Source organism: Hibiscus syriacus, unplaced genomic scaffold (assembly GCF_006381635.1).
Source record: "Hibiscus syriacus cultivar Baekdansim isolate YM2019G1 unplaced genomic scaffold, ASM638163v2 tig00111402_pilon, whole genome shotgun sequence".
Lineage (NCBI taxonomy): Eukaryota > Viridiplantae > Streptophyta > Magnoliopsida > Malvales > Malvaceae > Hibiscus > Hibiscus syriacus.
Window position 1 is genome coordinate 3,501,557 of NW_024063082.1, and position 17,303 is coordinate 3,518,859.

The 17,303-nt window shown below is 34.1% G+C and overlaps 1 protein-coding gene and 1 pseudogene across 1 annotated transcript; one reads left to right on the plus strand and one right to left on the minus strand.

Annotated features, from left to right (window-relative positions):
• Positions 1–4,176: 4,176 nt before the first annotated feature.
• LOC120161753 (probable UDP-N-acetylglucosamine--peptide N-acetylglucosaminyltransferase SEC) lies at positions 4,177–11,987 on the plus strand. Its single transcript, XM_039171966.1, has 27 exons — positions 4,177–4,573; positions 5,008–5,153; positions 5,237–5,335; positions 5,433–5,483; positions 5,596–5,712; positions 5,842–5,898; positions 6,386–6,505; positions 6,756–6,818; positions 6,916–6,994; positions 7,219–7,328; positions 7,433–7,486; positions 7,576–7,643; positions 7,731–7,833; positions 7,943–8,145; positions 8,378–8,474; positions 9,018–9,089; positions 9,184–9,260; positions 9,348–9,549; positions 9,637–9,804; positions 10,049–10,159; positions 10,231–10,317; positions 10,426–10,553; positions 10,639–10,721; positions 10,813–10,918; positions 11,021–11,167; positions 11,313–11,433; positions 11,524–11,987. The coding sequence occupies exons 1-27, from the start codon at positions 4,384–4,386 to the stop codon at positions 11,698–11,700; spliced, it is 3,036 nt and encodes a 1,011-aa protein (XP_039027897.1). The 5' UTR covers positions 4,177–4,383; the 3' UTR covers positions 11,701–11,987.
• Positions 11,988–14,052: 2,065 nt separating this feature from the next.
• On the minus strand, positions 14,053–15,964 carry LOC120161754 (annotated as a pseudogene).
• Positions 15,965–17,303: the final 1,339 nt, after the last annotated feature.

Genomic DNA, 17,303 nt, shown 5'->3' on the forward strand with positions numbered 1-17,303 from the left:
GTTGGCCAAGTACACAGCATTAACAAATGGTCGTTGGTTTAGTCTTTATATAAAAAAATAATGATACAGGTTAGCTTAGCTGCCAGGACACGAAGGAATCTTTCCGTGGAAAGAAAGTTGTTATTTACTGCAAAAAATTACCACCATACACAAACAATCGCATCGCTCATACTTGCTAAACGAATCACTAATATTATATTTCCATTCTCATTTTAATTTCTTATTTAGTTTTCGTTTATAATATGTGTTGCAAACTATTGATTAAGAAAATAAAAAATTAAATTTATTCAAATCTCCTGAAAAATCCCACAAAACAAATTAATCACTCCACCCAATTGTCGTATATAATGTGTTTGATGAAATTAGAACATAAAAGATTTTCTAATAGTTTGGATGAGCGAAAGGTAGTATTCATCCATTATCTTTTTTAATTATTAACAACGCTCACATACTCTTTAGATACAATTCTGCTCGAACCTGAAACATTCTATGGAGAACGTCACTTCCTTTTATCATTAAGTTATTTACTAATTTCAGAATATAAAAGTTTTTAAAGTTCAATGTATTATATTGATTATTAATTTAGAGTTCAGATTAATTGCATTAATTTTCTATAGAAGATAGGGTTTATAAGCAATATGTTTTGAAATTATATATAATTTCCTTAATGTTGTTTTAATTTATTAGTTTAATTATATTTATATGTGACACGATTTTGAATGTTAAATAAATAATATGAATACTAAATTTTGAAATTGTATAATCCTTTGAATTATTTGTGGATTATTTTAGTTATATCTAAAAATAGTTACTTTTTCTTTAATTTTTTATATGGATTATAACATCCTCAAGATTCACTTGACTTACTTAACTTTAATTTTAAAATCTTAAAATTATAAAACAAAATAGTAATTTTAAGTGATTTAATTTTTAATTATAAAAACCATTTAATTATTTTATTAGTGTATATTTTAAGTAATTTTGAATTGGTATAATCGCAATAATAAACGTTGCTTCTAAAATTAATTCATCCTTTTAAATATCATATAACCAATGTGAAAAAGTAAAATCCAATCAGATTTGCTCAATTTAAAACCGAAATCAAGACGAGATAAAAAGAATAATCATAATTTTTCTTCTACTTAAATATGACCCATATCATATGAAAAAGGGTTATGTCTTGTATGAAAGTAGTAGAAAGATAAAACTGTCAAACGATAGCTACCCACCTCATTCACTTCCTAGATATGAATGATCCATTCTCTAAAATTAGAATTTATTAAGTGATTTCACTAATTAAATAGACTGTTGTTTTTCCTTGAGATTTAGAATTTAATTTTGTTTAACTATACAGATACAGTAATACTATGTATTTTACAGGCAATTAAAGAGCTGAAAGTCATGGGGATAAGTAGCATGATAATGGGTGTAACTTCACATGGCTTATCAAGTGAGATGCAAGATTTCATGGAAGCTACCATGGATTATTACTTTGAAAAATCTTAAGTAAATATAATAATAAACACAAATCTATGCAGGATCCGAGTTACGTGGTCGAATCTCATGACCATCACCCGAAACTTTACCAGCCTCGAGAAGTTTGCACAATTATACCCGAAACATAAAGGGTTCATTTCTCTTCTTTTATACTAGTTGAAATATATGCAGGGGAGATACATGACGTGGATTTTTTTTGAATAGTCTAATAAATCCTTGAGAGCTCTGAATCCGTGTGTCTATGCATGCAAACAATATTTAGTTAGTGTTTCAGCAATGGTAATCCATCGAAATGATACAATTTTTAAAGTTAATCAGCCACAATTCATAAACAGATAGTAGTGATTATCAATGGATATCAACATTGTGAATAAAAAATAATATCTTTTAATAATATGCTTCAATAAGACAAAGTAAAGGTTCATATTCGATAAAGATAAATGTATTAGATGATTGATAAATATGAGAAATAAAACAATAATAATAAGAAGAATACTATTAAATTGAACATACCAAAATAATAATAATAATAACAACAACAACAAAATAGATGCATTTATTTTTACAGTGCGGTCCATTATCTCTTAAGATATAACATGTATCGCCCATATCATGAGAGTACACCCAAACTAGGGACCAATTTACAACAATTCACATAGTTGTACTTGTGCGCAAGACAAAGTCTTGTCTTGCATATACTATAACTCTCAAAATGGTTCATATATATAAACATATCTTACACTTGCTAACCCATTGATGTGAGATATAAATTTTTCATTTTTCTTGACATAATTAATTTTTTTTTCCGCTCAACAATTGAATTTTGTTAATAATAGAAATTAAAGACAAAGATACCTACGTGAAGGGAAAACTAATGAATCACTTGACCAGATAGATACAAAAACAGACCATTACTGATAAATAAACAAAATCATAACACTATTTAACCTGAAACAAAGTCGTCACAAAATACTAGACCATAACAACTTTCTCAAACTCTCACAAAACACAAGGAATTTACTTTGACCATTAATTTATAATTCATCACTCGACCATTAATTTCTCATTCATCACTCAACAATTTTCAGCATATGATATATTATTGTAAAGGTTCTATAGAGTAAAATATAAAATCATAATATTATGATTCAAATCTCTATCTTTATCCATTGAAAATATGTCTCAAAATTTTTAAAATTTATTTTCCCCAATAGATCGTTTTCAATTCATTTAATTGTTGTGGCATAATGGTTATGGTAAATAATATGAAAAGCTAATATTACACAAGATATTCCAGTAAATAATTTTTTTGACAAAATTCATTTAATCTAAATAATATTTAGATTGTATTTTATATTAAAATATCATTTTTTATTAAGAGAAAAGCGTTACAAAATAATATTTGTTCTAAGTACTTTCAATCATGCTATTTTCTTTAGAAAACCACCAGCCGAAGCCATCTTTGCATAAGTTTAGACGCATAAACTTTGAAGATCATGAAAACATAAATATTCTTTCTACTTACTTAAAATTATATAACATGTTATAACATTTTTTTAAGATTTTAGGAATTGGTTAAATTCATCTATCTTAATTTTAAATTAAAAATGATACCATTCGTATATTAGTATTAATATTGTTTTTTTTATTGAAAATAATTCACTAAATCTAAATCCAAATTTCGATAGTTAGAATATATTCTTGATTGTGAAAAGTAATTAAAAGTCCTTCTTTCATGTTATCTGAGTCCAAATAAATTAGTTTTTTTTAATAAAAAATCTAAGATAAATACAAAGTAATATATGTTCGAATACTTTAATTATTTAACGTTGAACGCTCATACTTTTAATATTTACGGTGCTTGAAGTTAAGACTTTAAAAGTTAACAATTAATTTCTTAATTACTGAGATCAATTGTAATTATACGACCTTGTAATTATAAAGAATTACAATTTATGTATACATAATTTGTAGAAAGTATACTTACACATAATTTAATGTGATCAAGTTAATTAAAAAATTAAATAAAAAGATTCAAAAACTCGTTAATTAATTGTACGCGTAATTATATTACAATTTTTAAAATTAAATAATATAATCGATATTTCAATCATTTAGTTCAGTAAAATTTATTAATTATAATCATTATCCAAACATAATTCATTAATATAACGATAAATAATTATATTTAAATTTAATTAATTAATGGAGCTCCAAACATACTTAAAATAATTATATTAATTCTTATAAACACAAAATGTTTTACACTTCTTAAAAACTGTGAAACTAATAATGCCTAATAACGACATGACGACATGGTTTTCGTATTTGCTCACAACAGAATGTTTTTACTAGAAATTTTCCTATTCTGTTTGGCAATGTATGTGAGTAAAATTTTATTTTTTATTTTTATTTCATATGCAAATATAAAGCACTTTTATATTATTAATTTTTTACCGGGTAAAAATTACTCTCTTTTATTTTTTTATAGGGCCAATACCGTAAAGAAGCTTACCAGTTTAGTATCAAAAACAGATCATCAAACATTCAAACTAGATACGTGTCAGTAACTAGCAGAAACTTCTTTTTTGTTCCCCCTACGCACCAAACGGCTCCATCTCATCCCTACACGGACAAATCAACGGTTCAGATTTCTCCTCTCTTCAATATATAAATCTACTCGACGAATGGTCTCGCAAAATTAGCTGAAAAAATATAGAAAACGAAAAAAAGGAAGAAGAAAAGCTCGATTAGGGAAACGGTGACGTTTAATCGAGTGCACATCTTCTCCGTCGCGTTTCACTTCTAGGCCTTTGATCTGATAAGTATTGGAACTTTTTGTTTTCCTATTTTTTGATGATTGTATTATACTGAGGGAGATCGGAGATGTTGTCGTTGCAAAACGGAGTTGGGATCTCTAGGGCCCCACCGTATGGCGTTGGAGTTGTTGATCGAGCTGATGATAACTCCGATGCTTCGTCGGTGGCTGCCGGGAAATCTGCCGTGTATGCGGTGAAGCAGGAGCCGTCTTCTTCGCTCGGTATCGTGCCTCGTAGTGGGCATGATTCACATGAAGGTTCGTTGCTTATTCTTTTAAGTTTTAATATCAATATTTTTTATATTATTGTTGTTTCCTAATTTTGGAGGTTAAATATTTATTTTTTTCATGAAAAAATTGGACGCGAGAAAATATTACTATATTAGATTATAGCTGTTAATTTTTACAATTTGGAGTTTGATCATCAAGTTTCTTACTGGATTTCTAAAAAAAACCATATTTTTCAGTTAGATCTGACTTTTTGTTTTGTTAAAATTCTGTCGATCCATAAATTTTAGCCTTTTAGGGTTTTTTTTTTTAATTTTATCATGGTTATGATTTGTTGCCTTCAAAATTGAAATAATTTAAAAACCTCATACCTGTCTGTAGAATTTATTAAATACTGTAAAATTGTAAATGTGTAATATCTTATTTTAATCTCTGATGTGGCCAATGATTTGCTTTTGATGCAGTTGATGAAGATATGCACTTGGCTCTAGCTCATCAAATGTATAAATCTGGAAACTACAAACAGGCATTGGAACATAGCAATGCTATTTATAATCAAAACCCGCTTCGTACTGATAATCTGCTTCTTTTGGGTGCTATTTATTATCAGGTTAAAAGATTGCCTTTTTTGTCTTCCTTTTATAGGGACGTTGTTTTATAATTTTATATAAATCTTTTTGTATATGTTTGCAGTTACATAATTATGATATTTGCATCGCCAAAAATGAAGAATCCCTTAGAATTGAGCCTCGTTTTGCAGAGTGTTATGGAAACATGGCAAATGCTTGGAAGGTACTTATTAATGTTAATCTTTTGAAGTTAATTTTTTTTAAATAAGGATTTTTTTTTGAAGAAACTGATGGAGGTGTATTCCCCCCCTATTATGTAGGAAAAAGGTGATATTGATGTTGCCATTCGGTACTATATGATTGCAATTGAGGTTTGTATATTGTAATAAACTTCTGTTTTGTTGGTAAAGTATTGTCTTCCTTTTTTGCCAGCCAAATATTTTATGAGATTATTAATCTTTGTTTAAACTTGTATTGCTGCAGCTTCGACCAAACTTTGCTGATGCATGGTCAAATTTAGCAAGTGCTTACATGCGAAAAGGAAGATTTAACGAGGCTGCACAGTGTTGCCGTCAAGCACTGCAATTAAATCCTCTTTTGGTATAATTTTAGTGTTTTTATGACTTAATAGAATCCAGTTAGATGTTTTAAACTTATAGTTCAATATGAATTTCAACATTTCAATTTTTTTTTGGTCCCGTTGTTTGACATCTTTTAATTGCTTTACAGGTTGACGCTCATAGTAATCTTGGAAATCTGATGAAGGCTCAAGGGCTGGTTCAAGAAGTAAGTGTCAAGAAATGAAATGCTTCTACTTTTTGATTGCCTACCAATAGTAGCCGGGGATGTGAAATTCTTGGGTTCAGTTATGTTAAATTGTTAACTGATATAATTCATGTCTTTTGCATTACCATGTTGAACTCTTCAATTAGGATTTGGGTGGACCTCATTCCGTTCCATCTTTTGGTGGAAGTGGTCTAATCTTTTTCCTGTTTTGAGTGTGTATGCTCATTGCTGATTAACCTGGCCTAGCCTCTTACCATCCTTCACGAACAGATTGTGAGGGGAAAACATCCTTCCCATATTTTTAGATTTTTGTAGTGTCTATATCTGGTAAGTTACTGATCGAGGTAATTCATGTGTGGAACTGTGTCTCGATATCACAGTTCAATACAGATATCAACTTGTTATCCACAGGCCGGGGCTCAGATGATGGTTGTTCTTATTATTACTCTTCAGAGATCGAAATTGTCAGAACTAACATTTTTTGCAGGCATACAGTTGCTATCTTGAGGCTCTACGGATACAGCCTACTTTTTCTATTGCATGGTCAAATCTTGCGGGTCTGTTCATGGATTCGGGGGACTTAAATCGAGCCCTTCAGTATTACAAGGTATGCAGAATCTTGTTTCCATCATTTTTTCTTTTGTTGTTTTTTTCTTGTAAAAATTATGTAATTTTTATCTTTCTGATTGTAAAAGATGGCACGACCAATGTTTCATGCGCTGCTGCTTTAATAATTTTCCATGAGATATGATCTACTATCCACCCCCTGCCCCCCCAAACAAAAAAAAATCTGGTTAGTACAAAAAACTATTTTCTCTGATGCAGTACTGATCTAATATGCAAATTTGAATTTGCAGGAAGCAGTTAAACTTAAACCCACATTCCCTGATGCCTATCTAAATCTTGGGAATATTTATAAGGTAAGCCAACTTGCCTTGTCCTGATAATGTTTTGTTTCCGCTAGTGCATGGACCATTCTTGTATTGGAGAAAAACAAGATATCTCTCGTCTTTCCAGGCTTTGGGGATGCCTCAAGAGGCTATTGTTTGTTATCAGCGTGCTGTTCAGACTCGGCCAAATAATCCAATTGCTTTGGGTAAGTGCCTACTACGTGTATATATATAGTTTCTTTGATCAAGGATGAAAAATTTCTTTGAACATTTCTTTTGTGCTTTATTTTATCTTCTGATTTTTAGTTTCTTTTAACTGTTGCATGGCTGCTTATTTTTGTGCTTAGACCTGTTTGGATTTTTTTAGTACACCTTTAAAAGTCAAGTTAAATAATGTTGTTGAAGTATAAGTTATATGACTTTGGTGTAGGAAATCTGGCAAGTACATACTATGAGCGAGGTCAACTAGATCTGGCTATCCTCCATTATAAACAAGCTATTTCTTGTGATCAAAGATTTTTGGAGGCTTACAATAATTTGGTTGGTTTCCCAAATTTTGACAGATTGTAAACATTGTAGTTTGCTTCTTGCCTTGTCTTTTAAAGTATGCTAACGTGAATTTGCTATTAATTATTTTCTTGAAGGGAAATGCTTTGAAAGATGTGGGTCGTGTTGATGAGGCAATTCAATGCTATAACGTAGGTTTTTTCCTGGTCATTTAGGTTTTGTTTTTTCTAATTATTGTTATTGATCTTTTCAACTTAAAATTTTCTATTGCTGGGTGAAGCAATGTCTTACTTTGCAACCTAATCATCCGCAAGCACTTACCAACCTTGGGAACATATATATGGAATGGTATGCTATCCTCAAATTCTTGATATGTCGATTACTAAAATACAGCTTAGTGAATGGATCTCTTAGAAGGTCTTTTTAACTTTGCAGGAACAGGGTTGCTGCTGCTGCTGCTTATTACAAGGCTACGTTGGCTGTCACAACAGGGCTGTCTGCTCCATTCAACAACCTTGCTGTAATCTATAAGCAACAGGTTGATCTTTGGTGTTTGATTTTCTGTTATCAACTTTGATACTAAAATTAAGTTAGCAAGTGCCTTTTTCTTTGCCTCTATCATCTAATTAGTATCAATTCTTTTGTAGGGAAACTATGTGGAAGCTATATCTTGTTACAATGAGGTTTTGCGGATTGATCCCTTGGCAGCTGATGGACTAGTAAATAGGGGTAACACTTACAAGGAGATTGGTAGAGTGACTGAAGCAATTGAAGATTATATTCGTGCTATTAATATTCGTCCAAATATGGCAGAAGCCCATGCAAATCTGGCTTCCGCTTATAAAGATAGGTAATTTTCTTCGTTTCCAGTCATTTCTTTTTAATGTTCACATTCCTTGATAAGAGATTTTTTTAGGATGTGGTATTGGGGTTGATGTTTTATCCATAATGAGGAAAAACAAATCTGATGCATACTGCTCTTGTCAGCCTAATTTTTTTTATTGCATGCAAGATTTGTTCTCTTGGGCATGGAAAATGCCTTTCTATGATGTGATTTTGATTTGGGTTTACTTGTAAAACAGTGGACATGTGGAGGCTGCCATCAAAAGCTATAAGCAGGCACTGCTTCTTAGACAAGATTTCCCTGAAGCTACTTGTAATCTCCTGCATACGTTGCAGGTATCACCATCGAGTTAAATCTAGGAAAAGAGCTATATTTACATGTACTATATATCATTTTTATGAATTGCCTGTCCAGCTCAGTTGGTAGAGCTCAAGGCTCTTAACCTTGTGGTCGTGGGATCGAGTTTCACGGAGGGCAATTCATAATTCGGAGGTCTCCCACGGAAGCTGCTCTCAACCTGACGTTGGGGGCAGCCTACTATCCTACCACCCCCTTGCCCCATTATATATGGGAATAAGGGTCAGCTAATTTTTTTTATATATCATTTTTATGTGGCAGTACGAGTGATTTCATGACATGCCAGTTTTGTTCAAGGCATTAATCTTTTCTGGGTGATAATATTCATGCTGTATACTTCTACCAATTCTAATGGTGATGATGAATCATGGCTTAGATTTAAATAGCTTTCTTCATTGGTTATTTTGCAAGAGTATTCCTCGGAACCTGATCTTACTTCAAAGTAAATGGTTGAGATGGCCTTTTGTAGAGCACCATACTGAATTTGGATGAACTAATCTCATTTAATTTTATGTTTCCAGTGTGTGTGCAACTGGGAGGATCGTGATAAAATGTTTACTGAAGTTGAGGGCATTATCCGAAGGCAGATTAAGGTGAGTATTGATATCCATGTACTTTAAGACTAGCTCAAATACCTCAGTATTTCCTTTTTCAATGCGCTTAACTGCAATAATTCTGTTGTCTCAGATGTCAGTTCTTCCTAGTGTTCAACCTTTCCATGCCATAGCATATCCTATTGATCCAATGCTTGCCCTTGATATAAGGTATAAATTTATTTTCATAGTACTGTATGTAATTTACTCTATAGCGACCTGCATTTCTTTGTTAACATTTCCTCCCTTTTCTTGCAGCCGTAAATATGCTGCTCATTGCTCCATGATTGCATCTCGTTTTGGTCTTCCTCCTTTCAATCATCCTGCACCGATTCGTATTAGGGGCAATGGTGGAAATGGGAGACTAAAGGTTGGTTATGTCAGCGGTGATTTTGGCAACCACCCCTTGTCACACCTCATGGGATCAGTATTTGGCATGCACAGCAGAGAGAACGTTGAGGTTTTCTTCCCCCTCCCCCCCTTTTTTAATCATATTGTGATATAACACTTGGGACATGATTGAACATGATAACATGGTATTTTGCAGGTATTTTGCTATGCCTTGAGTCAAAATGATGGCACTGAATGGAGACAGCGTATCCAGTCTGAAGCAGAGCATTTTATAGATGTCTCTGCAATGTCATCAGATGTAATTGCCAAAATGATTAATGAGGATGGAATACAGATCCTTATAAACCTGAATGGCTATACCAAGGTATATATTGATCAAAATTTTCATCCTTTGAGGAACCTAATTTTATTCCCGGAGGTGTGCTTTATTGACTGCTGTGATATGACAATAAAAATCCGATCTGAGTTTATTACTTGAATTTTTTTACTGGTGCCTGAATTATGTAATGTATGGTGCTATTAGTCTTTTTAGTTTTACATTTCTGAATTATCAACCTCATAAATTTTTAAACTCTAACATGAAATAATTGCCCTGCTCAACGATACAGGGTGCGAGGAATGAAATTTTTGCTATGCAGCCTGCACCTATACAGGTTTCATATATGGGATTCCCTGGGACTACTGGGGCAGATTACATTGATTACTTGGTCACTGATGAGGTAGGAATCGGTGCTTTACTTAAATCTTCAATGATTCTGCTCTGTCTAACTTCATATTTGTCTGCTTTCAGTTTGTTTCGCCTTTGCGCTATTCACACATTTATTCTGAGAAGCTTGTTCATCTCCCTCATTGCTACTTTGTGAACGATTATAAGCAGGTCAGTATTTTAAACAGTGTGACAAGATAGAATCTATTCATTGTCAGTGAACTCCTATGATGTGCTAGACATTAAAGGCCTAATTTTATAACTCTTCACTGTTTGCAGAAAAATCGTGACGTGTTGGATCCAACTTTTCGGCACAAGCGATCTGATTATGGTCTTCCAGAAGATAAGTTCATTTTTGCTTGCTTCAACCAATTGTATAAAATGGATCCTGAAATCTTCAACACTTGGTAATACGAGGATGATCTTGAAATGGGCGTAAAATCCTATATTCTTTCCATCACACCTCTCTTTTATACTTATTTTAACTTGCAGGTGTAATATTCTCAAGCGTGTACCAAATAGCGCACTCTGGCTCCTGAGATTTCCAGCTGCCGGAGAAATGAGACTGCGAGCATGTAGATTCTAATTTTTCATGTTTTTCTTATAAGAATGCAGCTTTCAGAGTATTTTGTTGTTTTCATTGGTGATTTTGATCTTAATTTTCAGATGCTGCCGCACAAGGGGTACAGCCGGACCAAATTATTTTCACTGATGTGGCCATGAAACAAGAACATATCAGACGCAGTGCTTTAGCTGATCTTTGTCTTGACACGTAAATATTCTTCCTGTGCTTCTTTCTGTCTGTCTGTCTGTCTGTAATAGTATTGGTTTGATCCAAGTTCAGTTATGATCGTTGCCTCATTATTCTGTATAGGCCTTTATGCAATGCACATACTACCGGGACAGATGTATTATGGGCTGGTTTGCCCATGGTGACTCTGCCTCTCGAGAAAATGGCTACAAGGGTTGCTGGATCACTTTGTCTAGCTACTGGTTTGGGGGAGGAGATGATTGTAAACAGGTAAGAGTATAACATTGAATTGGAGATGTATCGTTTTCTGTGCAGCCATATTAAGTTTGATCGTCCTCAACTTCTTGGTCGAGTCAAGTTCTTTTAGTTTACTTTTATGCAACATTCTGTTGTGTAATTTCCTCCACCTCCACAGTATGAAGGAATACGAAGAAAGGGCGGTTGAATTGGCATTAAATAGACCAAAACTCTATGCTCTCACCAAAAAGCTCAAGGAAGCTCGTATGACTTGCCCGCTTTTTGACACAGCACGCTGGGTAAATCCTTACGTACTAACGTAGCTGTTATTGTTTTCACGAGAAATGCTTAAGAAATTGTTTTAACTTATAAAAGGAAAAACTTGGCAGGTGCAAAATCTGGAGAGAGCATACTTCAAAATGTGGAATCTGTATTGCTCGGGGCAACAGCCACAGCACTTCAAAGTCGCTGAAAATGACGTTGATTTCCTTATGATAGATAGGAACAAACAGGGATTTGTAAATAAGAATCAAGAGAATATAGAAGAGAAAAGATTCCTAATTTAGGAAGGAAGATTGTTTAGTGTTATTATTCGGATATGGGGTTGAAATGTTTTATGCATAGATGCATCAAACCTTTGCATTGCCTTGAAGATGTTTAAAGCAAGTGGCTAAGACTAGGGATTACTGTGTTTATTTGCGTGCATTTTGAATATCGGATGAAGACGACAATTATGAAGCAGAAAAATCGCTGTTTCCTTGAATATTCTGCACAGGGGAAAAGTGTTGTATGCGACTTGTCCATTGAAATCAAAACCAGAAAGATGCAGTAAAGATGGATTTTCACTGCAACATAACAATCGAAAACCAAGATCAAATCAACTTTAATATTTGCAACACTAATTTTCCTTTAGGCCTAGGTTCACGTGGGGTTCGGAGATACAATTTCTTTCTAGAAAAGATATTTAGATGCAGTTTAGAGTAGTGTTCCGTATCACGTTTTTAGTTGAGTTGGGTTTAATTCTAATTTTCATTAGATTCTTCCTTTGAACTTTATTAATGCTGACACATCCGTATGGGTTACTAGATGCTGCCTTTGCAGGTTCAATGAGGATCTGATTCAAACTCTTTTCGGGTATTCGACCGCTGAGAAGAAAAAGAATACCGGTAAGCACCTCTGTTTGTTCAACCAATTGACCCCAAGAAATCACAAAATCTAGCAATCCTTCTGCGGGCCTTGAATGTGACGCTGAATATGTATGCGACGCACTTCGGGAAGGTGATATCCTCCATCCTATATAAAATTATGATCTCAGTGGTTATTATGTCCAATAAAGATTTTCTATTCTGTTCTTTCAACATCAGGAAACGACGTCCCTGTAGAACTCCTTCAGACGTTATTGAAGATGGCACCAACATCATCATCAGAACACAAAATTTCCTCGCATAACGGTTAGTTTGTGCATAAGCACCTCTTTTGTAATAACCGAGCGATTTATGGACTGGAAAAAATAGTGAATCATGTTGATGAGCTTTGGTAGACGGGAAATCATTCGTTGCCATCTCTTTGCTTGTGAGATTGCAGGATCTCACTGCTCCAGTGCTTTCATATTTTTCTCCCTTATCTGCAAGGATAATAAACGTTTCTCTATAAATTTTTACTCATGCAATCAAGACCAAAACCTTACAACTCCCATGCACTATTTAATTTCACTTCCAACTTAATTTGTGCTAAAAGATGCCAAGAAATCTTAAGAGCAATACTGTTGGGAAATACTAGTTTATGAACCTTCATTCTCCTTGGGAAAGGATAAGAAAGGCGGATGGCTCATTTCCAGATGAATGTATTATATCTAATAGAAACTAAAGCATTCATAATTCATGATTGAAAGAAGATGATAGTAAGAAGTGGGCTTACTGAATGCCGAAGTGATGCAATTCCTAAAACAAATTCCTGGCATCTCGTTTGCTTTTAAACAAATGGAAGTGATGCTTTTTATGTGTTCTCTTAATGAGGAGGTTTCTGTCCTACCAAACATTAGATGTTGATCATTAGATTTTAAATTGCAAGACTTGCATGATTCAATACAATTTATGCCATACATTGCAAATGCATTTTTAGATAGTTAATAAATGTGAATGGAAGATGCCTTTCGGCAGGTTGCTTGCAAGGATCTAAGAGACAGCCGTCTATTAGTCAAGCTCTTAGGAACTGTTGTTAGAACTGGAAATTGCATGAACGATGGAACATACCATGGTGGCGCTTTTGGAGTTATCGGATGTTAAAGGAGTAGATGGCAAGACCACACTATTACATTTCGTTGTCCAAAAAATAATACGTTCTGAAGGTTTAAAAGCTGCCCGTGCTGAAAGAGAGCGAAAGTTTTATCAGCATGATATCCGATGATCTTCTTGACGATGTTTCCCCTGATATGGAAGAACGCTACCACAACCATGGGTTTTCACGTCCGAGTATTGAACTTGAAAGTGTCAAGAACGCAACAGGTGTTGATGCCAAAAACTCGAAAGTTGAAGGATCTAAGTGATGTGACTTTTGTTTTATTTTTTAATTGTCATTTAAGATTTTCGTTAATGAATTATCGAAAGTTAAGGGCGGAAGGATTTAAACCGAATGAACTGATAACGTAAAGGACTAAAATCACTCTTTTTCTTTTAACCGGTGACCAAAATCGATCAGACCAAAAACATAAGGTAGTATGCGTATGGTTTACCCTTATTAAAAAGAACATATATTATCCAGTATCAAAAGTAGATAAGATCATTGATGGTTTCATGATGGAGTAAAATTAGATACGATCATTGAGAAAAAGATCAACTTATTTGAGAAACGTTCCAGCGAGCAGATCATTTCCTTGACACGTTCCCCTTGGAGTTTGACTGTTACATTCATAGCAATACTAACTTATCAATGGTTCAGTTCTTGAGTTTCACGGGAATTGCAACGAATAACATCAATCGTTAATTCCAATCACTCCATGAACATTGCACTACCATTTACATTCCTGAAGCATTTAATCCAACAAATAAACGCTTGTGATACCCTGCTCTAAGCTCCTACGCACTGCTAGGCAAGAAGGATTTGGCACAATTGTTCTTCAAAGGGCTTCATCAAGTAAACTGATTGAAGCTCAAATGATGAAACACCAGTGACAGGATGAAGGAAGCAATTCTCAGTGAGACGTGTGTGTGGTAAAACTCAGCTAAATAAGGATTTACTGAAGATAAATTACAAGTAAATGAATCCCGAAACAGGAACTGACCTTTTAGAAATTAGTAGCAACACTCAGCTGTCAAGTATCGTGACAACGGGATTTGTTACAATCTTCAATTCTCAATTGCAGCATCAAACACGTCTCAGGGAAACCTCCAACTGCTCTATTCTCTTAGCCAAATCATGCTTCCCACAATTCTTTAAACCATCAGTGACCATATCGAAGCGCCTTGAAATCGGTGCTAAACCCAGCTCAGTCGTCCCCACCAAATAATTTGCTGCCTCTACAACTCTGCCACCACGCCCGCACATTGTTATCAGCATTGTATAGACCGGTCTGTTCGGAGAATGACCCTTGATCTTCATCTCGCCGAAAAAGCTAAATGCGTCATCAAACTGCCCTTTCCTACACAACCCTTTGATTATAGGTGCATACAAACTAGGGAATGGTCTATAACCTTGTTCAATCGAATTATTTAGAAGTCTAAAAGCCTCGTCAATCCGACCTACTTTCGAAGCTGCAGGTATCAGATTTTGTAAGTAATATCGGACAACCCCAATTTACAAACACTGTGATACATATCGATGCAGAAATCAACCTCCTCGGTTTTACAAATTGTTTCCGCCAATGAATTAAATGTTGCAACGTCAGGCACAAACCCTTCCTTAGTCATTCTCCTCACCATTTTCTTGGCTGATTCAAGATAACCTGCATTCAACAAACCTTCAATTAACAAATCTCGACCTCGAACTGGAGGATTAAGCCCCTTCTTGCTCATGTCCTCCAAGAAGTCTTGCGCCTCTTTCATCTTCCCTGCAGAGCACCAACCGTTCACCAGGATTGCATATGTCCTCTTATCTGGTACCTCACCTTTCCTGATCATCCTCCGGATTAATGCATATGCTCCATGGAACATCTTCACCTCACAAAGCGCAAAGAGCAATGAATTGTAAACACTTACGGTTTGTTTGCAACCTAAATTAGTGCTTCTGTTGAAAACTTCCACAGCCTGGTCTGCGAGGCCGTTCCTCCCATACTCTTCAATGATAAAAGAGAGGGTATCACAAGAAAGGGTAAGCTGCTGCTTTTGCATTTGTTGAATGGTTTTCCACATGGATTCATACTTTCTATGGCGAATCAAGATCTTGATGGGCTCCTCAAATTCAACTGAGGTGGCAGTATAGTGGGAACGGGCCCACGAGAAGAAGCAAAGTGATTCTGTAGGGGAGTTGGAGCAGGAACGAAGTACACGGAAGACAAGTTCTGAATTCACAGAAAGGTTCATGCAGTTGAGAGTGCGCTCCGGATGCATTTCACGACGAACAATGTTAGAAATGTGGTGGATAGCTGCAAAGTAGTCATCTTTTGAAACAGCAGTGGTGGAAAGAGAAGCAATTCGGAGAGAATTTCCCGAGGTTAGGGTCCTAAGGGAACAGAGAATGTTCTGTGATCTACTTCCATGTTTGAGGAGCAGTTGTATAGTCCAGAACATTTGTGGTAGAAATTACAGTCCAGTAACCTCCATTCCCTCCTCGATACTCTAAAATCGACTGAGGAAACAAGGGAAAATTATGCTGCAATTCCAAATTTTATGTACTATAAGAAAGAAGAAACAGAAAATACTGACCACATTCACCGGATCGAAAAGGAAGCAACTCAAGATGAACCAAGCCATGGTAAAGAAGCTCACTCTCATCACACATTAACATAAAAACATAAATAAAAATTAATCATTTGAAGTTCAATCGCGCTAATCCTTGATTTTGCAATCGTTGCTTCTTCAGACCTAGTCCTCTAGGTGAAAAGAAAGAGAATTCATGCAACAATTCACCAACACCGGACCAAAGTGCAATAAAAACGGAGCACTGAGCTTCAGAAAATGGAAATTTCTTAAAAGCATTTCACATAAATAACTTGTTTAATATCCAGTGGCGTATGGTAAACTGAAAATGTAAATTTCTGGTTTCACTTGATTATATTTTCAATATTTCAGCAAGAACGCACAGTCGGTAAGCCATTGAAAAAGAATAATTGATGAAGAAAAGAAAACAAATACCATGAAGCAAAGAGTTCCATAACATTGCATACATAGTTTTAAAATCGGGTACTACTAAAAATAAAATAACCCAGTTTGGGAAAGCAAAGCTCGATACTTGAAAATAACATTTTCCAAGTAAATTAATTAATTTTATACATTAAAAATAATTACCCATTAATAGATTCATCACCTTTATTGCATATATAACTTCTTATATCAAAGAAGAGATCGAAAATCTTAAAGAAATTGGAACAGAAGCTTAAAGGTGGAGACTTTGAATAGCCCATCGAATTACTAAGCTTAAAATTTGGAAAGAAAATGGTAGAGAAGAAAAAGGTAATGAGAAACAAATGAAAAAGAAAGAAAGAAATAAACAAACCTTTCTGGCTGCTGGAGAACGGAGATGGAGATTGCAGAGATTGAGAACAAGGAATTCAATTAAAAAACTATATACAGATTGGGTAAAGTTAAAATATAGTCACTAAACTATCTCAAAATAATATTTTACCTATCGAACTTTTAAATACTATAAAATAAATATTAAAGTTGATCTTGTTATAAAATAGATATCTTGTTCATTGCATTTGCTCGAGAGAATAAATGTGACGAGCTAAATTAATAAATTACATCATTTTTTATTGTTTTTCTGGTTTCAAAATTCTGTATTATTAATTCGGATCGATCCGTGTTGCAAACCTGATTTTGATGAGTAAGTCTACTAAAGGAGATTTTCTATATACACAAAGTCTCGAACTTGAAACATGCTTAAAAATGACATCAAGCTGCCGCTTGAATCAACTATTAGTAATAAATTATGTTATTTGATTCTTTCATTTTTTTCAATATTTTTAAACAATAATTTTAATATATATATATATATATATATATATATATATATA

Bases quoted from the DNA above. Each gene is read 5' to 3' on its own strand.
- LOC120161753 (XM_039171966.1), top strand. From the start codon at position 4,384: ATGTTGTCGTTGCAAAACGGAGTTGGGATCTCTAGGGCCCCACCGTAT. The intron at 10,318-10,425 runs GTCAGTATTTTA...CACTGTTTGCAG, and splicing joins TTGTGAACGATTATAAGCAG to AAAAATCGTGACGTGTTGGA. The intron at 10,722-10,812 runs GTAGATTCTAAT...CTTAATTTTCAG, and splicing joins AGAAATGAGACTGCGAGCAT to ATGCTGCCGCACAAGGGGTA.